At 49.6% G+C, this 26,967-nt stretch overlaps 1 protein-coding gene and 1 long non-coding RNA gene across 2 annotated transcripts; one reads left to right on the plus strand and one right to left on the minus strand.

Moving 5' to 3' along the window:
- Positions 1-1,962: 1,962 nt before the first annotated feature.
- On the minus strand, positions 1,963-8,006 carry LOC136318786 (uncharacterized). The gene is made up of 2 exons (XR_010728126.1): positions 7,948-8,006; positions 1,963-2,615 (listed from the first exon to the last, which is right to left on the minus strand). It is a non-coding gene; the product is annotated as an uncharacterized lncRNA (long non-coding RNA).
- Positions 8,007-13,861: 5,855 nt separating this feature from the next.
- LOC136332411 (patr class I histocompatibility antigen, A-126 alpha chain-like) lies at positions 13,862-17,345 on the plus strand. The gene is made up of 8 exons (XM_066272043.1): positions 13,862-14,078; positions 14,268-14,552; positions 14,741-15,016; positions 15,610-15,885; positions 16,005-16,118; positions 16,553-16,585; positions 16,722-16,769; positions 16,920-17,345. The coding sequence occupies exons 1-8, from the start codon at positions 13,877-13,879 to the stop codon at positions 16,922-16,924; spliced, it is 1,239 nt and encodes a 412-aa protein (XP_066128140.1). The 5' UTR covers positions 13,862-13,876; the 3' UTR covers positions 16,925-17,345.
- The last annotated feature ends 9,622 nt before the right edge of the window (positions 17,346-26,967 follow it).

The raw sequence follows: 26,967 nt of genomic DNA on the forward strand, positions 1-26,967 counted from the left end.
CTTGAGCGCGGGCTCATCTGGCTTGAGCCAAAAAAAGCTCACCAGCTTGGACCCAAGGTCGCTGGCTCAAGCAAGGGGTTACTGGTCTGCTGAAGGCCCACGGTCAAGGCACATATGAGAAAAAACAATCAATGAACAACTAAGGAGTCCCAATGAAAAACTGATGATTGATGCTTCTCATCTCTCTCCGTTCCTGTCTGTCTGTCCCTATCTATCCCTCTCTCTGACTCTCTCTCTGTCCCTATAAAAATAAATAAATAAACTTACCTTTCCAACAAGGACTTCCCTGGCCACTCTGTCTAAAGAGGCACCCCTTCCTACCCCATCACTGCCCATCAGATTTCTCCCCAGCACACCACAACTAGACTCTATTTTCTTCACTGATTTCCTGTCTGTCTTCTCCCTCGTTAGGACTGGTTGACTAGCGACAGGGGCTTCCTCAAGACGGGCTAGCCCCTACTGTGTGCTGGACCCTGTGATAGCATGCTCTTCCCTTTGGGGAGGTAAATTAACCAGTTCAAGGTCACAGAACTAGGGACTACGCGACTTCTGAGACCAATGACTGACCTGTACAGCTCCCCAACCCCTCTCACCTGTGCCCCTCTTAGGGGAGGGTCTCATGCTATGTAGGGTTCACTCTCATACTGACATAAATAAAAGCAGATTGGTCTAAATTGCTTCAAGTTATTATTTTCCCCTTCACCTCACTTACCCCGAAAGCCACACAACAAGAAGTACAGCGCGTCAAAGTGCACTATCCCCGACCCTAACACAGCAGCGGGGCGGGGAGGCGTCGGCCCGTGGAGGGATGGGGTCCTCGTTTCTGGTGCAGAGAGATGGGGACGCTGTGAGTCACGGGGGAGGCTCAAACCCTGTGGAAGCTCCGAGAAGCCCGGGCTCCGAAGCAGCAAGAAGTGTATCCAGGCTCGAAGGCGCTGTGGGCCGATGGGGGTCACACCTGGCTGGGGGGCGGGGCGGGGCGGCAACGGGACGAGAGAAAAAGTAACTTGCTCAAGGTCCCTGTGCACGTGCACAGCGCCGGAACCAGGGGTCTCCTCTCCCCTGGCCCCCTTTTCTCTCCGTCACGGGGGCTTCTCAAGGAAAATCCTGAGTCAGGGAGTGGAAGGAGGCCCGGGGCAGCCCAGGGACCCCTCAGAGGGCAGGGGTGGGACAGCGTTAGGATGGGGGCAGAAAGGACTCGAGGAGGAGGATGCGGCAGGACCTGTGAAGGTGGGAGGGGGCAGGCCAGGGGGAGGAGGAAAAGGCAGAAGTGAAAATAGAGTGGGGGGTGTTGTGAAAACAGGGTCTGAGGGTCCTGGCAGGTTGGGGACAGGCTGGGAGTGAGAGTCTGATGGTGGAGGAGCCCAGGGTTGGCAGAGGCACCGAGGGAGTCCGGCTGGGGGAGCCCCAGCCCTGGAGAGGCAGGAACGGGGGGTGGGGTGGGGTGGGGAATACAGGGGAGAGTCCCAGGAACCGGGCACACCCTGGCGCGTGGTGGACGAAGGCTGGAGAGAGTTTCAGGGTGAGGGCCGGGGAAAGCCCTGGGGTGAGGGCCAGGGAAAGCCTTGGGGTGGGGGGGCCAGGGGACGGGCTATCACTGAGCGAGGTGCCTGCCCTTCCTGTCCTGCTCTCCTGTCTTGGCCCTCAGAGGGCCGCCTGGTGGTTCTCACTCTGCTTCCAGGGACCCAGGGATGGAGCCTCTAAATTTGCCCAACTTGAGGGTCATGCTGCCCTTTGTCCTCCCCAGGGAAGCTGCTGGGAGACTTGGAATATAAAACAGGAGAGTGTCCAGAGGGTTTTCTGGATTAACCTCTCCCCACAGGGTCTGTGACAGTCCTTCAGTGCCCCTGGGGGGGGAGGGCAGACCAGCAGGCTCATAATTCTGGGTTTTGAGGGAGAACAGTGCAGAATTAAGAAAACAGACTCATTAAGAAAAAGGATGGGACCGGGCGGACTCTTCAATGTTGATGGCAATATCCGAGTGTCCCATAGCCCCAGTTTGCTTTATTACATAGCCATATGCAAATCAAGGAAGTCCTTGATACAAAGTTACACACCTGAGGCTAAAACAGGAACTCTCCCAAGGCATAAACAGGACTCCCCCCACCATGCATAAGTGAAATCAACCAACATCTGAACAAACAAAGAGTCAGAAGAAGGGCATGTAAATTGCTTCCAGCAACTTAAGGAAGCAAGTGGAGTGGGTGCAAATACTCAGCATCACAGCCAATATGGAGGGGGAGGGGGAGAACTTAGCCTTTTGCTAAGCCTCCAATCTACAATGGCTTTTTGCCACTTGCAGTCTATTACATATCCTTTTTTATTTTTAAAGATTCTATTTATTGATGTTACAGAGAGAGGAGAAAGAGAGAAGGGGGAGGAATGAGAAGTATCAACTTGTGGTTGCTTTACTTTAGTGGTTCATTGATTGCTTGTGTGTGTGCCTTGACCAGGCAAGTCCAGGATTTCGAACTGGTGACCTCAGCGTTCCAGGTCGATGCTTGATCCACTGTGCCACCACAGGTCAGGCCATATCCTCTTTTATTTTTAATTTGTGTGCTGTGATTTTCACTCATCTGATTTCCTAGTTTCCCAGATTCTAATTTGGAGTCAGACTGAAAAAATACAGAATAGCCTGACCTGTGGTGGCGCAGTGGATAAAGCGTCGACCTAGAAATGCTGAGGTCGCCAGTTCGAAACCCTGGGCTTGCCTGGTCAAGGCACATATGGGAGTTGATGCTTCCAGCTCCTCCCCCCTTCTCTCTCTCTGTCTCTCCCTCTCCTCTCGAAAATGAATAAATAAATAAAAATAAAATAAAAATGTTAAAAAAACAGATGATTGTTTTTTTTTAAAAAAAAGAGAAAAAATACAGAATAAACACAAAATTAATATAGCCAATGTTCACAGATACCCAAACATTCTAATACATTATAGGAATTAAAGCCTTTAAGCAAATTCTTAGCCAATATAACAGGATCTATACGAGTCTTTGCTGTTTTGAATGTCCTTAACATGTTCACCAAGTCCATGCTGACACATCATGGAGACTTTCAGGAGTATAGATGTAACTTTATTGGCCAGTTTTACCGGCGGAGGGGCAAATTCCCGAGGTGTCCAGAGACACCGTGCTCACAAGGAGCTACAGATGGGAATCGCACCTAGCGCTCACAGCTAAATCTTTTTATAAGCTAAGCAAGCAAATATAATACAGAAGCAGATGTGGCGGTAACCTATTTGCTAAGGGGGCTGCACATAGCATAGCAACAGGGGCTGGGGTCTAGCTCATTGGCGAATTCCAAACCTAAACTTCTGATAAGGGTCTTTTAACCAATAGAATGCAAACGTTTGTCTCTTTTTCTTTTTTTTCTTTTCCTTCTCTCTCAGCTTCCCAGAGTCCCTATCTGTCTCTGCTTCTTGAACGACCTTGGGCATGTTACTCCTAACAGAACAGGAGCAGGACCTGCCTGTAACCCTTAAGTTCCCTGTTCCATTAGTGCCCTGCTTATTTTCTGATCTTCTCTTGGTCCTTACAGTATACATGTGTGATGTATATATAATTTGGCCAATCTCTTTACCTTCTTTGACCCAGTCCCCTCATCCCCCTTCCCTCTGACAGCTGTCCCTCTGCTCCCTGTGTCCCGGACTCTGTTTCTATTCTGTTCCTCAGTGCTCATTAGATTCCACATATAAGTGAGACCATATGGTATTTGTCTACCTCTGCCTGGCTTATTTCACTTAGCACAATCTCCAGGTCCACCCCTGCCATCCCAAAGGTAAGATTTCCTTCTTTTTCATGGCCATTGTGTGTATGTACCACAGCCTTTTAATCCACTCGTCCACTGACGGACACTTGGGCTGTTTCCAGATCTTGGCTATTGTAAATAACACTGCAATGCACATGGAACTGAGACCCACTTGTTTATTTTTTTCTTTATTTCATTTGCCTAAGGAGATATATCAGCAAAAATATTGCTACAAGAGATGTTTGAGACTCTACTGCCTATAGGAATTTTATGATTTTGTGACTTACATTTATCCATTTTATTTCTGTGTTTGGTGTAAGTTGGTGGTCTAGTTTTATTTGTTTGCATATACATGTCCAGTTTTCCCACCACCATTTATCAAAGAGAATGTCTTTACTCCATTGTATACTCTTGCCTCTTGCCTCAAATATTAATTTAATATAAAGGTGTAGGTTTATTTCTAGGTTCTCTGTTATGTTCCATTGATCTAGATGTCTGTTCATATGCCAGTACCAGGCTGTTTTGATTACAATGGCCTTGTAGTATAACTTGATATCCAGAAGTGTAATACCTCCCAGTTTATTCTTCATTTTCCAGATTTCTGAGGCTATTTAGGTTCATTTTTTGTTCTATATAAATTGTTGGAATATTTTTTCCAGATCTGTGAAGTATGCTATTGTTATTTTAATAGAAGTTGCATTGAATCTATAGATTGCTTTGGATAATATAGACATTTTAATAATGTTAATTTCTTCCAATCCATGAACACAGTATATGCTTCCATTTGTTTGTATAAATAGCCCAAGGGTCCATCAGCGGAGAACTGGATAAAAAGGCTGTGGTACATTTACACAGTGGACTACTATGTGGCCACGAAAAGGAAGGAAATATTACCTTTTGCAACAACATGGGTGGGCCTGGCGATTATTATGCTCAGTGAAATAAGCCAGGCAGAGAAATACAAATATCATATGGTCTCACTTATATGTGGAATCTAATTAACACAATAAACTAAGGAACAAAATAGAAACAGAGGCAGGGTAACTAGGACCAGATGGAACGCTGTCAGAAGAAATGAGAGGTGGGGATGGGATCAAAGATGGTGGAGGGAGTAGTCAGATTATATACATAGAACACATGAAATACAGGAAACAAGGTAGCAACAGGCCCAGGAGAGGGAGGGGTGAAAGGGGGAGGGGCAGAGGGTGGTGTGGGGGTGGAAAGAGACTTCGCATGGGGCACGGGGGCGCGATGCCGTGTGCAGCGGGTTTATAATGCGTGGGATACTTGTAACCACGTCAACACAATAAATTAAAAATATTTCTTTTTAAATAAAATGTTTTAAAACACACACACACAAAATGAATGGAACTATATCAAAGGAAACAGCTTCTGCAGAGCAAAAGAAACTGACAGCAAAACAAAAAGGCAAACGACTAGAAGATACTTCCAAACAACAGCTCTGACAACAGGTGAACATCCACAATATAGAAAGAACGCATACAATTCAACAAGAAAAAAACAACCCAATTTTAAAAATGGGGAGAGGACCTGAACAGACACTTCTCCCGAGGAGACAGACAAATGGCTAACAGATATATGAAAAGATGCTCATCTTCACTAGCTATTAGAGAAATGCAAATCAAAACTGCAATGAGACACCACCTTATACCTGTTAGAATCGCTATTACCAACAGGACAGGTCATAACAGTGTTAGAGAGGCTGTGGAGAAAAAGGAACCCTCACTCACTGCTGGTGGGAATGTAGACTAGTACAGCCACTGTGGAAGACACCATGAGGCTCCTCAGAAAATTAAAGAGTAGAACTACCTTATGACCCAGCAATCCCTCTACTGGATATTTACCCAAGAAATTTGAAAATATTTATTTGCAAAGATATATACGCCCTTATGTTCCTTGCAGCATTATGCACAGTGGCCAAGACATGCAAACAACACAGTTATTCTTCGATGGGTCATTACATGAAGAGGATGTGGTACATGTATACAATGGAATAGCACACAGCCATAAGATGAAATCCTGCCATTTGTGACAACATGGATGGATCTTGAGAACATCACGCTAAACGAAATAAGTCAGACAGAAAAATTCGAGAACCATATGATTTCAGTCATATGTGGGATATAAAACTGAAAGCAACAAATGAACAAATAAACAAAAACTCAGATCCTGACCTGTGGTGGCGCAGTGGATAGAGCATCAACCGGAATGCTGAGGTCGCCGGTTCAAAACCCTGGGCTTGCCTGGTCAAGGCACATAGGAGAAGAAATCAATCAATGAAAAACTAAAGTGAAGCAACTATGAGTTGATACTTCTTGCTCCCAACTCCTCTCTCTTCTCTTCTCTCTCTAAAATCAATAAATAAAATCTTTAAGAAATGAAAAAACTCATAGAAACTGACAACAGTGCAGTGGTTACCAGAGCAGGGGGGAGGTGGGGGAGTAAAGGGCACAGGAGGTCAGGAAGTGGTGAGGGATGATGTGACCGGGTGGTGGACAGCCAGTGAACTTACAGATGATACACAGAGAACTACTGCTCACTTGAAACCTATGTCATTTTATTAATCAATGTCCCCACTGCCGAGACCAGCTCAGCCATGGGGGTGCAGGAGAGGAGGGCGCTGCAGGACTTAAGAAAACACACACACAAGACACAACGTAGAGAAAAGACAGGTCCAGGGGACTCCCGGCCTCCAGGACTGAGAGCCCAGCTCTCTGCAGCCTCATCGTATTTATTCGTGTCTTTGCTCATCAAGCACATTAGCAGAGCCTGGGTGAGATTAGTCTAGAATGGGTTCAGGAGCAGAGAAGGATGACTAACTAATAGCTTTCAGGTGTGCAGGAAAAGGCTCCAGGGATCAGCTGCTTCTATGAAACAATTTTATCAGTGCTGCCGGGGCGGGTTCTGCCCCCACAGGACCTGGTGTTCCGAAGTCCCCACCACACACTTGTCTCAGGACCACAGTCTAATTCCCAGCCATTTTCCTACACCCCACCAATAAATTTAATTTTTAAAAGTTTATTTACGGCCCTGGCCGGTTGGCTCAGAGGTAGAGCGTCGGCCTGGCGTGCAGGGGACCTGGGTTCGATTCCCGGCCAGGGCACATAGGAGAAGTGCCCATTTGCTTCTCCACCCCCCCTCCTTCCTCTCTGTCTCTCTCTTCCCCTCCCGCAGCCAAGGCTCCATTGGAGCAAAGTTGGCCCCAGCACTGTGGACGGCTCCATGGCCTCTGCCTCAGGCACTAGAATGGCTCTGGTTGCAATATAGCGACACCTCGGAGGGGCAGAGCATCCCCCCCCCCGGTGGGCGTGCCGGGCGGATCCCGGTCGGGCACATGTGGGAATCTGTCTGACTGCCTCTCCCCGTTTCCAGCTTAAGAAAAAAAAAAAAAAAGTCTATTTACAAAAATGAACAGAGGACCTGAATAGATTTTTTTTTTCCCAAAAAACGGACATAGAGCTGGCCAACAGACACGTGAATAGATACTGAAGACCAGTAGTCATCAGGGAAATGCCAATCACAGCCCAATGAGGTGTCGCCACACAGCTTGCAGAGTGGCCCTTTCTCCAAATGGCAACAGAACACAAGCGTTGCCCAGGATGTGGAGCAAACGTCACACTCTGTGAAGGGGGGAGGGTAAACTGGGGGAAAGTGTGGAGATTCCTCCAAAAATTAAAACTTCCAGGGACTTATCCAAACAAAGCAACAACATTAATTTAAAAAGATAAATCGGCCCTGGCCGGTTGGCTCAGCGGTAGAGCGTCAGCCTGGCATGCAGAAGTCCTGGGTTCGATTCCCGGCCAGGGCACACAGGAGAAGCGCCCATTTGCTTCTCCACCCCCCACCCCCTCTCCTTCCTCTCTGTCTCTCTCTTCCCCTCCCGCAGCCAAGGCTCCATTGGAGCGAGGATGGCCCGGGCGCTGGGGATGGCTCCTTGGCCTCTGCCCCAGGTGCTGGAGTGGCTCTGGTCACGGCAGAGCGCCGCCCCCGGAGGGGCAGAGCATCGCCCCCTGGTGGGCAGAGTGTCGCCCCTGGTGGGCGTGCCGGGTGGATCCCGGTCGGGCGCATGCGGGAGTCTGTCTGGCTGTCTCTCCCCATTTCCAGCTTCAGAAAAATACAAAAAAAAAAAAAAAAAAAAAAAAAAGATAAATCCTTCCCTGTGTTCACCGCATCGTTACTTACAGTCACCAAGGTATGAAAGCAAATTAATTCTTCACGGACGGACGAATGAGTAAAGGTGTGTCATGTGTGTACGGTGGAATCAATCAGCCATGAAAAAGAAGGAACTCTTGTTCTTTGTGACAGCAGAGAAGGACTTCGAGAGTATCACGCTAGTTACATAAGTCAGAACAGCAAACACTGTATGATTTCATTTATCTGTGGAATCCAAAAAACAAAGGAAATGAAACAGAAACAGACTCATAGATACAGAGAAAAAAGCTGATGGCTGCCACAGGTGAGGGGGGCGGTGAGTAGGCAAAAACTAAGTGACAGAATTGAGGATGGAGAAGTACAAATGACCATCTATGAAATAAGTCACAGGAGGCAAAGTACAGCACAGGGAACACAGCCAGTGACATCCTTATAACTGAGTGCAGTGACAGGCAGCTACCTGACTTACCGAGGTCACTACCCCATAAGGCGTACAAACGCCCAATCCCTATGTTGTACACCTGCAACCTACGTAGTGTTGTATGTCGACTATAGCTTTAAAGTACATTTTGAAAAACAAAAGATAATGTTTGCATCACTTTTGCCAAATCCTCGAAAGTCACGTGCCGGCATCATGACCCTCATTGCTACACACGTCAGCATGCATCTCCCAACAGTAAGAACATTTCTTCCTATCTAATATTATCATAACGGGGAAATTAATTCTCAAATCTTTTCTAAGTTAAAGGTCAGATAAAATTAGCGTCATTATCCTCTAAAGGTCAGATTTCACATCAATTTTTTAAAAAGTATCTCTAATTTGGTAGCAACTCTGTAATGTCTACATCATCATCCACCCTGTGCACATACACATTGATTCTACTGGGATGAGGACCCCAGCTGCCTTCAGCCCTCTGTCCCCTCAGCAGGACAGAAGAGGCCCCTGTGCCCGGGTCACACCTGGTGCCCCAGGAATATCTCTCCTGAAGCAGGTGACGGGCAGATCTGAGAGCTGTACCCCCATCCCACAAGGGTCAACAGTGAATCCATGGACTTGTAACACCCCTCCTCCACCAGGGATTGAACCCCACAATCAGGGTGTCAAGGAAGTGTCCACACACTGGAACTAAGACTGACCACCCCATACCTCCTCATCCCCATCGACAGAGCCCAAGTGAGAGCCCCAGACCCCTGCCCCTCCCACCTCCCTCTCCCACACTCACCACCATCTGCCCTGAATCCACCAAGACTAACCTCCTTCTCTCTCCTTTCCCCTGTCTGTCTCAGTCACCCCGGGTCCCCCAAACATCCTGCACGCTCATCTCCACAGGCTCCGTGCACCCCTACTCTATCTCCCCTCACACCCCCTCCCCAGCTCCTGAAACCTTCCCACTGTGTCCCCCGGAGGTCTCAGCCCAGGATCAGCCAAATCCACACAGTCCTCCCAGGGTGTTCCTGCACCTGCAGCTCTGACAGGGACCTGGGTCTCCCTGAGGACACGGCTCCCTCTGAAGTCCTGTCATGGGGGTGTCTCCCCTCCCACAGACCATGTGCCCTGGACCTGGAGGTGGGTGGGTCCTTCTCCTCAACTGCTTTGACTTTTCCCTTCTCTCCTCCCTAACATCCCCTAATCCATCATCAAAGCCCCCACTCCCCTCATTGTAGGTGATCCCTGGGGACCACCACCTATTCCCATTCCTTTTAGCTCCTGGGTCACTGTCACCCTCCCCAGAGTGCCACCTCCTTGACCTCAGTCATTTCAACCTAATCAGATGAGGAAGGATGAACAGTGGTCCCCAAAGGTATCCCCCCAAATCCTTGCCGCTTATGGACAGGCTTCCTTACATAGGAAAGGGACTTGGTGATGTAATGAAGGTTAAGGGCTTTAGGACAGGGAGACCATCCTGGATCACCTGGCTGGACAATCACGTCACATAAACCTAAAAGCAGAGAGGTTTCTCTGGCTGGAGTCAGAGATGCTGCAGGAGAGATGAGGGTGAGGGGAGGCAGAGAGGTTCCACGTGGGGGAAGGATTGTGTGTGCTGTGGGGGCCACGTTCCAGGACTGAAGACATCCTCTGGGAGCTCAGGGTGGCTCCAGCTGACACCCAGCAAGGAAACAGGGACTCAGCCCCACATCTGCAAGAATCTGAGTTTAGACAACACAGTGAATGAGCTTGGCAGTGGATTCTTCCAGAGCCCCAGTGAGGGGCAGGGACCTGCTGACCCCTTATTCCTAGCCCAGTGAGGACATTTCATATGTGTAACGTATACAACCATGAGATAATAAAGGGCTGCTGTTTAAAGCCACTTGGTTTGTGGTCACTTTACAGCAGGGACAGAACACACACAGCAGAGGACGCTCAGTCCCTGGCTCCTCACTTCCCTGAGCTCCTCTCCTCCATGACCTTCTGCTCTGTTCCTCCTGGGCCCCCTCCCTTGTCATCCCCTAGACTTGTCATTGCCAATAACCCAGCCCTCCCACAGTGTCCACGCCATGCTTCCCACGCTCTGCCCTGTCGGGAGCCGATCAACGACTGCTGGCTGACAAGGTCACAGCAGAGAAGACCCACAACTGCTGGCTGACAAAGTCACAGCAGAAGAAGATCAAAAACTGCTGATTGACAAAGTCACAGCAGAGAAGACCAACAGCTGCTGGTTGACAAAGTCACCACAGTGAAGACTAATAGCTGCGGAGTGACAAAGTCACCGCAAAGGAAAGGCACAACGATACTTCCCCCTTTGACCTTTTGAATTAATCTGGCCTTATATCCCCCCTTTTCTGGGTGTGTGCTATTATTTATGGCACAGGGATAATAGTACCGTGCTTTCCCTGTAGATTCGTAGTAATTTCTTTGGAAATGAGACAGAAGGTGTGAGTTCCACAGAAAAGCCTGTCAGCCCCTTGAACTGGGCTCATAAATATGAGGCTGGCTATGATATCCCTCATAAAGGGTTAAGTTTGTAGAAGAATTTCTTATTAATCATGTTAGAAAGAATAAAGTTAGAACTTAACTAGTGTATGAATATAGTAAATAAATAAAATTTGACTAGACAATAGAATCTTAGGCAGGCGTCCTCAAACTACGGCCCGGCCCGTGGGCCACATGCAGCCCCCTGAGGCCATTTATCCGGCCCCCCACCGCACTTTCGGAAGGGCCACCTCTTTCATTGGTGGTCAGTGAGAGGAGCACTGTATGTGGCGGCCCTCCAACGGTCTGAGGGACAGTGAACTGGCCCCCTGTGTAAAAAGTTTGGGGACCCCTGATCTTAGGTAAGGTGTAGTGGAGTGGCCCGTTGCGTGGCCTTGAATGGGAGCACAGCCGGCAAGAAAAGAATGTTTTGCTAAAAGACTTGTTTTGTGACTGAAGGCAGTTGCTGGGCTTTTCTCAGTAAAACATTCTCATGAGATTTTTGTATTTTCCAAGAATAAGGAGAGGAATGTGGTGGGATTCATAGCAGCAATAGCAATTAATGCCTTCTGATATTATTGTTGCTACTAAGCTATGTTGCAGATGCACTCTATGTATCTTTAAGCAAAAGTTACTCTTGATGCTATGCCAGTTTCTTAATAAGCAAGTCTTTTGAAGTCTTGTGAGAAAAATTAGAACACTACATGAACTCAGGGCCATTTGCCTGAGCAAGCGGTGGTCCTTTGCTAGTCCTTGATGATTTCGTCTGCTAATCTCTCTCTCTGTACCCTTGACTCACAACTAAGTAGAGTTATTAATTAGTACTAATCTTTTAGAAGTTTGTACCGATATTGTTATTGCTATTCAAGTTATTGTATAACTGTACTTTGAATAACTTACCACCTGATTTGTAGCTTATAGATATGAATTAACTGTTATCTGGAAACATGTAACCATAGTGAAACAAAATACCATGTGATTGTAACTTAGTGTGTGTGCATAAAAAGAAGCTATACTAGCATTTGGCAGAGATGCCTGGCAGTAAATGCTAACTAGAGAATAAAGAGAAAGAAAAGAATTCGGCTTTCTCACTCGATTCGTGTCGACGCCGTCTCCTCCTGTGGGACCCCTGGATTCCCCCCGGGGCTGGACCCTGGCACTGCCCTCCATCTCCCTACTCACCCCGCAGGGCTGCCTAAGCTCTGGAAACACTGGTGCGATTATTTGACCACATGTGTAATGTAATGTCAGCAAACCATTCATCACAAATGTGCCTGTTTCCCAGGCCTGAGACCACCCTATGCTACATCACCTCCCACAATCCTTTGTGCCCACTGGGATCCCAGGTTATTATCCTACCATCTAGTCACTGCCCCTCACCCCTCAATGTCCTCTCCTCCCTCCTCACTCATCTTCAATTCCATGAGACAGCATTTTAATCCCTCCCTTGATCTCCCTTGATTTGTCACCCTTGCTTGGAAAAACTTCACAGCCGAGAAATTCTACCTCTGCCCTCCCTGCACCTGCCCCGTGCAGCTACTGGAGGCTGGAGAACAAACCAGCCCCATGAACACTGTCATGTTAAAGTCATAACCCAGACCAGAAGGGGGTCCACACTGCTGCCCACAATCATCCTGTCCCTGCACGGCTCCCTCAGTCTCCCCCATCCTCTGCTCACACACCCACCCTCCTTCCCCATCTCATTACTGCCAGTAACCTTGTTTCCTGCTTCACTGAGAAAACTTGACACATTAGAAGATGATTATTACAGATTTCCAACACCGTCTACTTGGAGACGTCACCACAGGTGAGCTGTCTACGCTCCCAGCCAGAGTGGTCCCTCTGCTGGTGCTCGAGGCCTCATCCCTTCTCGTCTACGTAAAGGTGCTGGTCCAGCAGTTCTTCCCTTTTCCTCTCTTGTCATTCTTTCCTCCACTAGGTCACGTGGCAGCGTGAGAATGCACACCCAGACCTCAGCCTGAGGGAGCATAACTGACCGATGGCCCCTCTGCTGTGCTCTCAGATCTGCTGCCCTGTTTGCTCTGGGACCTCGCTTCTCACAGGCTCCTTCCCATCAAAGATTGAGAACAGCAGGGAAACTGAGGCAGGACCATTGCTCCTCTGGAGGCTGACTTAGGCTCCAGGCTCCCTGACACCCTCTCTGAATTCTCCTTACTCTGCCCTGGGTCTGGGACGCCTCCAGCCAACCTTCCTTCTCTCTCCATCATTTGGATGACCACATTGAGCACTTGTAACTTCGAGGACGTACATGCTCCTGTTGAAATGCACAGCGACACACGGCTTCCCTGGGCTTCTCTGTACTGAGGACGTGGGGGACTCACAGACAAACTCAGGGCTACTGAATGAAGATCATTTCACAATGTAACAATCCCGAGTCACAGACACACTGTGTGGGAAGTAGAATTCAGGAGCTCTGTGAGTCTGACTGCAGTGCTGGTTAGACACATTTCTGTACAAGGGGCTGAATCACTTCTTTACAGACCAGCTTCCTGATGTTCAGGGTTCCCAAGACTGTGCTCCCCACTGGGGTTCACAGACAACAGGGAGACTGGTCTCTGAGAATCTCCATCCCGTGTTTTCAGACACAGCTCCTCCAGGGTTAAGAGAAACCCTGTCCCTCCACCTCCATTCCCAGGGCGAGCTCACTCTCTGACATCAAAGTCCCTGGGGTGACATTTCTTCTAGAAGAGTCCAGGGGGACAGATAAGGGGTGGGAGGCAGGGAGTCCATTTCAGGGGGAGGGATTCCGGGGAGAGAAGAGGAGGAAAGGGGCGGGGCCCAGCCTGGGGGTCTCCCTGGTGTCCTCACACAGCCCCTGGTTCAGGACTCAGGGAGACACGGTGACAAAGAGCTCTCCGCGCAGGAGGAGGGGTCAGGACACAGTCCCGGGTCCCCAGGCCTGGCTCTCAGGGTCTCAGTCCGAGGGCGGAGTCTGGGTGGGGAAGGTCAGTGTTGGGGAGTCCCCGTTTCCCCGGGTTTCACTTCTGCTTCTGACAACCTGTGTCGGGTCCTCCTTCCTGGATACTCATGATGAGTCCACAGATGTCACTCCCATTGGGTGACCGGTTTCTAGAGAAGCCAATCAGCCTCCCGGTCGTTCCCGGTTATAAGGTCTCCGCGGACCCGCCCGACACAGATTGTCCCCAGATCCTGAGAATTCGCGTCATGGGGTCCCCAATGCTCCTCCTGCTGCTCTCGGGGTCCCTGGTCCTGACCCCGACCTGGGCGGGTGAGTGCGGGTCGGGAGGGAACGGCCTCTGCGGGGAGGAGCGAGGGGACCCGGCGGGGGCGCAGGACCCCGGGGAGGAGGCGCGTGTCCACCGCCCCGTCCTGACCCCTGCTCTGTCCCGGCCCCTTTTCCGTCTCCCGGCACCCAGGCGGGTAAGGGTCGCGCGTCTCAGAACCTCCCCGTCCCCAGGTCCCCACTCCCTGAGATATTTCTACACCGCCGTGTCCCGGCCCGGCCGCGGGGAGCCCCGCTTCTTCGCCGTCGGCTACGTGGACGACACGCAGTTCGTGCGGTTCGACAGCGACGCCGCGAGCCCGAGGGCGGAGCCGCGGGCGCCGTGGATGGAGCAGCCGTGGGTGGAGCAGGAGCACCCGCAGTATTGGGACCGGAACACGCGGATCTGCAAACACAACGCACAGGATTACCGAGTGGGCCTGAACACCCTGCGCGGCTACTACAACCAGAGCGCGGACGGTGAGCCACGCGGGCGGGTCCCGGTCACGACCCCATCCCCACGGACGGGCCGGGGTCGCCCGAGTGTCCGGGTCTGAGCTCCACCCGAGACCGCGGGACCCCTCACCCCACCCGGGAGGAGCCCGCGAGACTTTGACCCGGTTTCGTTTTCGGTTTCGGTTTAATCCCCGCGGTCGGGGCGGGGTCAGGGTCTCACACCCTCCAGAGGATGTTCGGCTGCGAAATGGACCGGGACGGGCGCCTCCTCCGCGGGTACAGTCAGTTCGCCTACGACGGTACCGACTACATCGCCCTGAACGAGGACCTGCGCTCCTGGACCGCGGCCGACGCGGCGGCTCAGATCACCCGGCGCAAGTGGGAGGAGGCCGGTGAGGCGGAGTACCAGAGGAACTACCTGGAGGGCACGTGCGTGGAGTGGCTCCGCCTTTACCTGGAAAAGGGGAAGGAGACGCTGCTGCGCGTAGGTACCAGGGCCGCGGGGCTCCCTCCTCTCCCCTCGGGCTGCGGCTCCTACACGGAGACAGGAAATGGACCGGGGTCAGAACACCCTCCTTTGGGTCGGGACATTGAGTCCCCTGGGTTTTCAGATCCGGGACCAGACAGCGACTCCCCCTTCTCTCAGGGACAATTAGGTGCAGTCTCTCCGGGATGGAGGGGAGACCAACCCTGAAATAACCCATCAGCGGTTCCTCTTGACCCTGGCAGTGGCCCCGGGACCCACGGGGACTTTCTCCCTCAGGCCTTGTTCTCTGTCCCCCACCCAGTGTGTCTGAGGTCCGACCCAGCTTTTCTGGGTCATTTGGCCTCCACCCAGGTCAGGACCAGAAATACCTTTATCCTCTTAGAGACCTGCCTCCTACCCTGAGCTGTGTCCCTCGGAATCTAGAACTTTCCAAAGACTAGATCATCCCAGGTGCCTCTGTCCAGCTGGTGTCTGGGTTTTCTGCTCCCGCCCCCACCCCAGCTGTCCTGTCACCTCTCACGATGGTCACAGGAGTGCTGCTGGAGTGGCCCATGAGGGATGCAAAGTTCCTGAATTTCTCACCCTTCTCCTCAGACCCCCCAAAGGCTCACGTGACCCACCACCCCATCTCTAACCGTGAGGTCACCCTGAGGTGCTGGGCCCTGGGCTTCTACCCTGCGGAGATCACCCTGACCTGGCAGCGTGACGGGCAGGACCTGACCCAGGACATGGAGTTTGTGGAGACCAGGCCTGCGGGGGACGGGAGCTTCCAGAAGTGGGCGGCCGTGGCGGTGCCCCCTGGAGAGGAGCAGAGCTACACGTGCCATGTGCAGCACGAGGGGCTGCCCGAGCCCCTGACCCTGAGATGGGGTGAGGAGGACACGCGGGCACAGAGCCTCTTCTCAGGGAGCAGGGGCCTCTGGAGGACTTCAGCAGGGTCAGGGCTGCGGCCTGGGGGTCAGGGTCCTCACCTTCCCTTCCCTTCCCAGAGCCTCCTCAGGCCACCATCCCCACTGTGGTCATCATTGCTGTCCTGGTCCTCCTTGGAGCTGTGGTCACTGGAGCTGTGGTGGGGGCTGTGATGTGGAGGAGGAGGCGCTCAGGTAGGGAAGGGTGGGGTCTGAGTTTCTTGTCCCACAGGGGGTTTCAAGCCCAGGAAGAAGTGTGTCCACTTCATTAATGGGATGTACTGTCCCCACACGTGTCCTTGCCCAGTCTGAGGCTGTTTGCTAACACTGACTCTTTAGTGAGGCACGTGTGAAAATGAGGGACAGATTTATCACCTTGATGAATCTAGTGATGGGGACCTGGTCCCCCATAGTCACAGGTCAGAGGGGAGGGTCCTGCTGAGGACAGACCTTCAGAAGGATGGGTGGTCCAGTCCCCACACATATAATTTCCTCAGGTTTCCTGATCCTGCCCTGGGTCTGTACTCACAGTTCTGGAAACTTCTCTGAGGCCCAGGACTAGGGGTTCCTTTAGGACCTCATGGCCCTGCCTCCTCCCTGGTTTCTCACGGGATGTTTTCTTCCTGCAGGTGGGAAAGGAGGGAGCTACGCTCAGGCTGCCAGTGAGTATGGAGGGGGTGACCCCTGAGACCCTGTGACAGTACAGACGGGAGCCATGGGGGACCTCACCCTGCATAGCTCCTCCTTTAGTCTCCTGTCCTGGGGGCTCTGACCACGTCCTGTTGTGTTCTACCCCAGGCAATGACCACTCCCAAGGCTCTGATGTGTCTCTCACGGCTTCTAAAGGTGAGACCCTGATGGGAGGGGTTGGGACAGAGGGGACAGGGCTGGGTGATGGGGATTCTCTGGGACATTTTGAGCATGAGGTGAACTATTAAGAATGTCAGCAGTTACAGCCACTGACCTGAATTTGTTTGTGATTATTTTCTTCTACAGCGTGAGACAGCTGCCTTGTGGGGGACTGAGTGACGGAAGATGCTTCACATACACACACACACACACACACACACACACCAAACCAATTTGTGACTTCAGGAACCTCTCACTTCTCTCTCTGCAAAGGGCATCTGAACGTGTCTGCATTCCTATCAGCATACTGTGAGGAGGTGGGAGGCTGGCCCACCCCTGCCCCCAGGTCCCCTCCCCACACTTCCCTGTCCAGCAGAGGGGGCTGGGCCCTCCCCATCCCTGTCTGTACTTCGTGGAGCACTGAGCTGCAGCTTCTTACTCCCTTATTGAAATAAGACTCTGTGTGTGAATTTGTATTTTCAGTTCTTGCTGTGGAGGGTTGATGGGTTAATTAAAAGAGAGGACCTTAAAGTTTGAGAGGAAATAAATGGGAGCACTGAGAATTTTCCAGAACCCGTGTGTCTGCTGTGCTGAGTCTGTTGCAGGGACAGGAGAGGCTGTGAGGACCGAGTGTGGTCAGGCCTGTGCCCAGTTGGTGCTCAGTGCACCGGGGGCTTTGACGTGGTCACTCAGCTGGGTCACCTCTCTGCTCCTTTGTCCTTGTCTCTTCGGTAGAACCTTGTCCCACCAGGACCTGTGATCACAGGGACTCAAATGTCACCCAGGCCTTGTAACTTGTCCTAATAAAGGACCCCTCCAGGTCTGTGAGCTCTGATGGCATCATACGCTGGTCAGCTGAGGCTCAGGCCTGGGTCCTACTATCACCCCCGTCTCCTGGGTCTTTATTTGTTGTTTCTTTGTTTCTGTGGAGCAATGTGACTGTTTTTGTTCTTGTTGGGAGTTCCAGTCTCATTCTCCTCTGGGTGTCCCTGTCTGACAGCAGCAGGTGATGACTTGTCTGTCATTGTCCCACAGAGCTAAGGGGGTCCCTGCACACAGGGTCTCTGGTGTCGAGAGAATTTTCAGACGCCTCCTGCTCTTTCCTCCTTTTGGGGCTGATGGTTCTTTCCATCTTTTCCAGACCTTTCATGACAAGAAATAAAAAAACAGGTTCTGGAATCAGCAGAGAGGAGGGATTCCTCAGCTTAGAGAAGTCCCTGCTGGAATTCTCTCTGCCCGCCCGCCCTCCCCTGCCCTGTGCTCCAGGGCTGGCTCAGTGCAGACTCCGGGACGTGCAGAGCAGGGTCCACTGTAGATTTAGGGGGAGCAGCCCGGGATAGTGCAGGTGCATTGTGGTCAGTGTGAGGGCACCTTGTGCTGCAGCCGCCACAGGACAGCTGTGCTCTGAGGCCCCATCAATAGAGACGCGTCTCTAGCGCAGGGAGCTGCCCCACACGGACCACTCAGGAACCACGACTGGGTGTGTGCAGACGTGTGGCACTGTTGTTCACGTGGGGACGTCACTGAAGTCAGATCAGGAACACTGCTGGCCTTGGGAGCCTGTGTCGTGTGGGGAGAGACAGGTGTGTATGAGCGCAGTGAACAGGGAGGTGTCTGTGTCAGAAGGGGGGGTGTCCTGGGAAAACGCAGTGGGGAAGGCGACCCCGAGTGTGGGCTGTGGGGACAGGAAGGTGGCTGTGTGACCGGGGGGGTCAGTGTGGGTCTCGCTGGGAAGGTGGCCTTGAGGAAGATGTGAAGGACATGAGGAATTGTCCACGAGGATGTGTGGGGAGTTCTGTCCAGGCAGGAACGTCCAGTGCTAATGGAGGCCTGCGTGGGAATCCACAGAGGCCCGGCCACACCCCGTGGGCCTGAGGACGTTAGAGGACACGGGCTGTGCTCTGAGGTGGGAGCCGTGCTTTGTAGCAGGAGAGGGACATGGTCTGACGTCCCCTTTGTTTTTTATTTTATTTTATTGTGTTTTAGTGAGTTAGGGACAGACAGACAAGAAGGGAGAGATGAGAAGCATCAACTCATAGTTGCAGTACCTTAGTTATTTATTGATTACTTGTCGAGCTGTGACACTGAGCTCAAGCTGGGGACCTTGGGCTTCAAGTCACTGAACTTTGGGCTCAACACAGTGACCATGGGTCATGTCTATGATCCCTCACTCAAGCTGGATGAGGCCAGGTTCAAATTGGTGACCTCTGGATTTTGAACCTGGGTCCTTAGCGTCCCAGGCTGACGTTCTCTCCACTGTGCCACTGCCTGGTCAGGTGGACGTCCCCTTTGAAGGGTCGCTGTGGCTGCTGTGCTGAGAACAGACGTGGAGGCGAGGGGGGCAGTGGGGAGCAGTGGGGTCTGTGCAGGCTCCAGGCTGGAGGTGCTTCCACGGGGTGAGCAGTGGACGTAGTGGGCGTGGTGGGATCTGGTCCCTTCTGAGGATGGACTTTACACAGCGGTGAGATTCAGCTGGTTCACACTGGTTCTGCACAACCAATACTGACTTCTTTGTTGAATTCAGTGAACCGGTTGTTAAAATGGCACTTGTCATCAGGGTTCTCTCTTAAGGTGGGCGCCTGGGCAGCCGCCCCATGTGGAAATCACAAATTTACATTCCTCACTCTTTTTTAACATTTATCTGTGCAACAGCATATTCTAAATAACATTCATTCCATCCATAGGTGAAAAAGTTTGACAGAACTATGCTTGTAGTACTTATCTTTTCATTTCATAAAACTCATTATACCTTTGATGAAACACTACATTTTAATTCTCTTAAGTTTATTACTTCATTAAACAAACATAACATAAAGAGAGAAAATTCCAAACAACCAGGGGTGACAAGCTGTCACTTGTTTCAGCTTTGTGTTGCTCCCCAAATTCCCCTGAGATATTATATGTGTGCTGCTGTTCCCTGATCAAGAAGCAATATGAAAATATCATAAGTAACAGTTTTATTGTTTTTATCAGGTTTTATTTAAATTTTTTTATTAATATTTGAAACTCTTACTATCTAGTTTTGTGTACCTCTTTTATCTTTCTTATTTAAGTATTAAATTCATGAAATAATAAACTACCTTTCAATATATCTTTTTTTATACTTAAAACAGTCATTAGGGCAGAGAACCAGTTGTTAAATTATTTGAATCCCACCACTGACTTTACAGCTTCCTAACGGGTTGATCTGGGGTGAGAGAGAGAGGAGTCAAGGTCACCAAACATCTGGGACACAGTAGACAGACGCTGTCAGTAGAGATGGGGAAGCTCTGGAAGGAGCATGTCTGAGGGGACATCACAGGCGTTCATTGTAACAGATGTTGGAGCTGAGATGTTTGTTAGAAATACAAGAGAGCCTGACCAGGAGGTGGCACAGTGGATGGAGTGTTGGACTGGGATGTGCAGGATACAGGTTTGAAACCCCAAGGTTGTTGTCATGAACGCGGGCTCACCAGCTGGAGTGCAGGGTCATGGACGTGACCCCAAAGTTGCTGGCTTGAACCCAGGGGTCGCTGACTTGAGCAGGGGGTCACTTTCTCTGCTGAAGCCCCCTGGTCTGGGCACATGTGGGAGCGCAATCAATGAACAACTAAGGAGACTAAGGAGCCACAATGAGGGGTTGATGCTTCTCATCTCTCTCCTTTCCTGTCTGTCTGTCCCTGTCTGTCCCTCTCTCTGTCTCTGTCACAAAAAATAAAAGAAAGAATGAAAGAAATATAAGAGAGTCATCCAATTGGCTGTTGGACAGATAAAGCCAGAGATGAAGAGAGATGGCGGCTGGAGAAATGGATGTCAATGGGAAAGACTGAAAAGAAAGAATTAATAGAGCATCGGACTGGGATGCAGAGGACCCAGGTTTGAGACACTGAGGTCGCCAGCTTGAGTGCGGGCTCATCTAGTTTGAGCAAAAGCTCACCAGCTTGGACCCAAGTGCCGGGGTCCAGCCCCGGGGGGAATCCAGGGGTCCCACAGGAAGAGACGGTGTCAGCACGAATCGAGTGAGAGAGCCGAATTCTTTTCTTTCTCTTTATTCTCTCGTTAGCATTTACTGCCAGGCATCTCTACCAAATGCTGGTCTAGCTTTCTTTTTATGCACACACACTAAGTTACAATCACATGATATTTTGTTTCACTATGGTTACATATTTCCAGATAACAGTTAATTCATATCTATAAGCTACAAATCAGGTGGTAAGTTATTCAAAGTACAGTTATACAATAACTTGAATAGCAATAACAATATTGGTACAAACTTCTAAAAGATTAGTACTAATTAATAACTCTACTTTACTGTTGTTGTGAGTCAAGGGCGCAGAGAGAGATTAGCAGACGAAATCATCAAGGACTAGCAAAGGACCACCGCTTGCTCAGGCAAATGGCCCTGAGTTCATGCAGTGTTCTAATTTTTCTCACAAGACTTCAAAAGGCTTGCTATTAAGAAACTGGCATAGCATCAAGAGTAACTTTTGCTTAAAGATACATAGAGTCACCTGCAAGATAGCTTAGTAGCAACATAATATCAGAAGGCATTAATTGCTATTGCTGCTATGGATCCCACCACATTCCTCTCCTTATTCTTGGAAAATACAAAAATCTCATGAGAATGTTTTACTGAGAAAAAGCCCAGCAACTGCCTTCAGTCACAAAACAAGTCTCTTATCAAAACATTCTTATCTTGCCGGCTGTGCTCCCATCCAAGGCCAAGCAATGGGCCACTCCACTACACCTTACCTAAGATTCTATTGTCTAGTCAAATTTTATTTATTTACTATATTCATACACTAGTTAAGTTCTAACTTTATTCTTTCTAACATGATTAATAAGAAGAAATTCTCCTACAAACTTAACCCTTTATGAGGGATATCATAGCCAGCCTCTTATGTCTATGAGCCCAGTTCAAGGGGCTTACAGGCTTTTCTGTGGAACTTACACCCTCTGTCTCATTTCCAAAGAAATTACAACGAATCTACAGGGAAAGCATGGTACTATTATCCCTGTGCCATAAATAATAGCACACACCCAGAAAAGGGGGGATATAAGGCCAGATTAATTCAAAAAGGTCAAAGGGGGAAATATCGTTGTGCCTTTCCTTTGCGGTGACTTTGTCACCCCGCAGCCATTGGTCTTCTCTGCTGTGACTTTGTCAATCAGCAGTTTTTGATCTTCTTCTGCTGTGACCTTGTCAGCCAGCAGTTGTGGGTCTTCTCCTGCTGTGACCTTGTCAGCCAGCAGTCATTGATCGGCTCCCGACACCCAAGGTCGCTGGCTCCAGCAAGGGGTTACTTGGTCTGCTGAAGGCCCACGGTCAAGGCACATATGAGAAAGCAATCAATGAACAACTAAGGTGTTGCAACATGCAATGAAAAACTAATGATTGACGCTTCTCATCTCTCTCCGTTCCTGTCTGTCTGTCCCTGTCTATCCCTCTCTCTGACTCACTCTCAGTCTCTGTAAAAAAAAAAAAAAAAAAAAAAAAAAAAAAAAAAAAGAAAGAAAGAAAGAATTAACAGCAGTTTTGTAAACATTCTGCTTCCCTCCAGCCACACCCAGAAGCTTCCACAGGTGAGTCCACTAAACCCTCCCGGAAGACTTTTGCTCTTCTGCACAGTATTCAGGAGAATGAGGATACATAGGAAAAGCCAAACAACTAATTTATTAGGCATGAATAACATCGATCCTAACGCCAGTTAAGAAAGAAATAAGGAAAAAATAGGAAAATCACATTTAAGAAAGCAAGTGTGAAAATCCTCAGAAAGTACAGCAGACTGTATCTCTCAATGTTCTATGAAGCAAATATCTTGACCAGGTTAAGTATCCTAGGAATCCAACAGTATTTAACCTTGAAATGTCTTAATGAAATCCACCACTTCATTAAGACTGAAAAAGACAGGAACGATCATATCTTACTGTGTAGAAATCACTACAGATGAAATCAGTGCTCCGTCTGACCCACACTTCTTAGTCATGTTCATATTTAAGGACCCAGGAGACTCGAATAGCCCCTCCCTGCTAGCAGGATGATCTCCCTACTCCATCATCCGTGCCTTTAATCACACCTGCAAAGTCCCTCTTGCTGAGCATGGTGACAGTCACAGGCTCCAGGGATTAGGGCTTGGACGTATTCGTGCGGCCGTTATTCTGCGACCACAGCTGCATGGTGACTGAATGAGGAGGTTTAACATGAGTCTGGTTCAAGTCCAGAGGTGAGAAGAGAGCACATGGAGGGGCCGCGGTGTGGGGAGACTACGGCTCAGGACTAAGGACACATTGCAGAGATCCACACAGACTCATGTTTCACTGGAGCCTCAGACACAGAGACAGATGCTGACCTTAAAGTAGCCACAGAAGGAAACAGGTCACCTGGAAGGAACTGCAGGTAGAAGGTGGCTCAGTCCCCCTGTCAGGAGTGGTGGTCAGAGGACAGGGCAAGGTGGTCATCATAGACTGAGGTACAACCAGTATCAAAGTAGGAATTTGGGATGGGAAACTAACCTTTCAACTACAGGAGTAAAAAGATATGTTTTCAAATAAGTATAACTGGATCTGTTAGCAAAATACCTGCTCTAAATATATTGACAGTGTCATAGGAACATGTGAGAAAGAAGGAAAGCAGAAAAACCAATGGGTAATGATGGATCCATATAAATTAACACAGTCTTTATACCATATTAATAATGTCGGGTTGGCCCTGGCCGGTTGGCTCAGCGGTAGAGCTTCGGCCTAGCTCGATTCCCGGCCAGGGCACATAGGAGAAGCGCCCATTTGCTTCTCCACCCCTCCGCCGCGCCTTCCTCTCTGTCTCTCTCTTCCCCTCCCGCAGCCAAGGTTCCATTGGAGCAAAGATGGCCCGGGCGCTGGGGATGGCTCCTTGGCCTCTGCCCCAGGCGCTAGAGTGGCTCTGGTCGCAACATGGCGACGCCCAGGATGGGCAGAGCATCGCCCCCTGGTGGGCAGAGCGCCACCCCATGGTGGGCGTGCCGGGTGGATCCCGGTCGGGCGCATGCGGGAGACTGTCTCTCCCTGTTTCCAGCTTCAGAAAAGAAATTGCAAAAATAAATAAATAAATAAATAAATAAATAAATAAATAAATAATGTCGGGTTCAAAACACATAAAAAAGATAAACAAAGCACCATGTTGTGCTACAGTTTCTTTCCCTGTATCCCACCACACCTAGGCGATGTCGTCCTCGACAGCTGAGAAAGAGTTTTATTCAGATGCCACTTCTTATACACAGTACCCAGAATAAAGTAGGTACTTAGTCAATGTTACTAAATGAACACATTTCCTGGACATCCTCAGAAGACCAGGAATTGTGATGCACAAGTACAACTTTAAATAGGCTGAAGGGAGTGACCTCAGAGACAATGGTGGCCTAGGAACTTCAGAGATCCATCCTTACATAGAACAATGGAAAAACTAGCAAAAACTTTCTGAATCAACTTTATCAGAACTCTGGAACTTTCTGTTGTGACCTGTCAGGTGGCTCCTTGCAGGATGGATGTAAATGTCTTATCTTCACCTTTTCTAACTCAGAACTCTCTCAGGGTAGAGAATGAACTAAGGCAAAGACCATGTGCAAAAACCATTTCACGTCAATGAACCAGCAGCTGTCTCTGGACAAAAACATCAGCTGAGGCAAATAATGGACGTGGAGAAAGCCTGGGAGACAGAGCTGGGGAGGGAGGTGCCATCGGCAGTAAGTGTTGTGAGAACTCTCTCATCTTCCTGGAATCTAGATGCTTCTGTGTATTATCAATGTGCAAAGAGTCATCAAGACTCAACCCCCACAGGAGGGCACCTGCAGTGCAGACAGGAACACACCTGGACCAGCCGGCTCAGGTGAGCAGGTGACCAGGAAGACGGCAACACTAGACCCCCCCACAGAGCACTTACTACACAAGGCCACTCTATCAAGATGGAAGACAGAGCAGCTCTACCTAAGAGATACATAGAAACAGAGACAGGGAGGCGGCTACAGTGAGGAGACAAACACGTCTCAAGAGAAGAACAGGTCACAGCTCCAGAGGAAAAAAAAACTGATTACAATGAAGACAAGCAATAAACTAGATACAAAGTTCAAAATACTGGTTCTATGGATGCTCAGTGGACTTAGGGGAAGAGCACGTGAACTCAATGAGAACTTACACAAAGAGAGGAAATCAGTCAAAAGAACCAGTGGGAAATTAGGAACACAGTAACTGAAATGAAGAATACATTGGATGGAGTCAACAGAGGATGAGATGAAGCAGAGAATTAAGACAGCAATTTAGAACAGAAGTTAGCAAAAACATCCAGTCAGAACAGCAAAAAGCAAAATAGAATTAAGAGAAAATGAGATTGTTTAAGAGACCTCTGGGACATTATCAAGCATAAAAACATTGACATCACTGGGTACCAGAAAGGACAGAGAGAACAAGGTGTTGAGAAATCTATTTGAAGAAATTACTAAAAAATTTCTTAACTTAGTGAAGGAAATAGACATACAATCCAGGAAGCCCAGAGAGTCCCAAACAAGATAAACCCAGAGCTGTCCTCACAAACACAAAATTAAAATGCTAAAAGTTAAAAATAAATTATTAAAAATTTTTATTTAGAAAGTTAAATTTAACAGGGTGACATTAATCAATGAGAGTCCTTAGGTTTCAGGTAAACATTTCTATAGCATTTGAACTTGATTTTGTTGTCTACCCACCACCCAAAGTCAAATCATTTTCTGTCACCATATATTTGTCCCTCTTTACTCCCTTCTCCCCTCCCCCAAAGTCCCCTCCCCTGGTAATGACTTCACTTTTTTCTGTGTCCATGAGTCTCAGTTTTATATCCCATCCTGTGTGAAAACGTATAGTTCTTAGCTTTTTCTGATTTACTTATTTCACTCAGTATAATGCAGGTTCATCCCTGTTGCCTTAAATGGCAGTGTGTCATCATGTCGTATGCTGAGTGGTGTTCCAGTGTATATATGGACCAGCTTTCCTTTATCCAGTCCTCTATCCAGGGACACTTCGGTTGTTTCCATGTGTTGGCCACTGTGAATAATGCTGTGATGAACATGGAGGTGTGTGTGTTTTTAGGTACCAATGCTTACAATTGGGAGATTGCTGGGTCATACGATAGTTCTTCTTCTTCTTTTTTTTTTTTTTTTTTTTTTTTTTTTGTATTTTTCTGAAGCTAGAAACGGGGAGGCAGTCAGACAGACTCCCGCATTCGCCCGACCGGGATCCACCCGGCATGCCCACCAGGGGGCGATGCTCTGCCCATCTGGGGCGTCGCTCTGTTGCCACTAGAGCCATTCTAGCGCCTGAGGTGGAGGCCACAGAGCCATCCCCAGCGCTGGGGCCAACTTTGCTCCAATGGAGCCTTGGCTGCGGGAGGGCAAGAGAGAGACCGAGAGGAAGGAGAGGCAGATGGGCGCTTCTCCTGTGTGCCCTGGCTGGGAATCGAACCCGGGACTCCTGCACACCAGGCCGACGCTCTACCACTGAGCCAACCGGCCAGGGCTGCCTTATAAATTTTATAAAGTAAAGTTACTTTCCTACTTTATAAATCACCATTACTGTGGAACAGGTGGGTGGTTAGAAAATTTTACTGTTAACAGAGATACAAAAGTGGGGGGTCGGTATAAAAAGGTTAACTACCCCTGCTGTAGATTGACACCTGTTAGAAGGCATTGGCCAGAAAAGGTACCAAAGCTGAGGGCCCCCTGCTGCATTAGTCGCCCAGACTCCAACGTTGATACGGATTGTCTCCACGCTGCTCTGACCAAAGCCAGCTGAGAGGAGCACACCCAAGGGGCCCCCTTAAGCTGTACCCAGGCAGCCAAAAGGATTTGTGAGTAATAAATTACCTGTGTGATTATTGAAGCTAATTTGTGTGTGGGTCGTGTCTTTCCTCCAGTGGCATCCTCATAGCTGCCTCAAGAGTAGTCTTGAAGAGGCTGCCAGCCCTGCTGATAAGCACTGGGTCCCACTGCACCGGGAAGTCCCATCAGGGACGCCTGGTCACGTAGAGCTCGGGCTCTACTGGGACAAACCCGGTGGATGGGGGGGCCCTCTCCCCGGTGCCGCTTCCTCACAGAGGGGCTGTCCCGGGGCACCGCCCCCGTCACCCTCAACCAGCCCCTCCGCCCTGTCTGTCCTTCACTCTGCAGCACCTGTTCCTGTCGCATCCGCCCGACTGACCCCCCGGGACGCCTGT

The sequence above is a fragment of the Saccopteryx bilineata genome, chromosome 1 (assembly GCF_036850765.1).
Source record: "Saccopteryx bilineata isolate mSacBil1 chromosome 1, mSacBil1_pri_phased_curated, whole genome shotgun sequence".
Lineage (NCBI taxonomy): Eukaryota > Metazoa > Chordata > Mammalia > Chiroptera > Emballonuridae > Saccopteryx > Saccopteryx bilineata.

Excerpts from the sequence above, each read along its gene's own strand:
- LOC136332411 (XM_066272043.1), top strand. The coding sequence starts at position 13,877 with ATGATGAGTCCACAGATGTCACTCCCATTGGGTGACCGGTTTCTAGAG. Across the intron at positions 14,079-14,267 it reads CCTGACCCCGACCTGGGCGG|GTCCCCACTCCCTGAGATAT; the intron begins GTGAGTGCGGGT and ends CCCCGTCCCCAG. Across the intron at positions 16,119-16,552 it reads GTGGAGGAGGAGGCGCTCAG|GTGGGAAAGGAGGGAGCTAC; the intron begins GTAGGGAAGGGT and ends TTCTTCCTGCAG.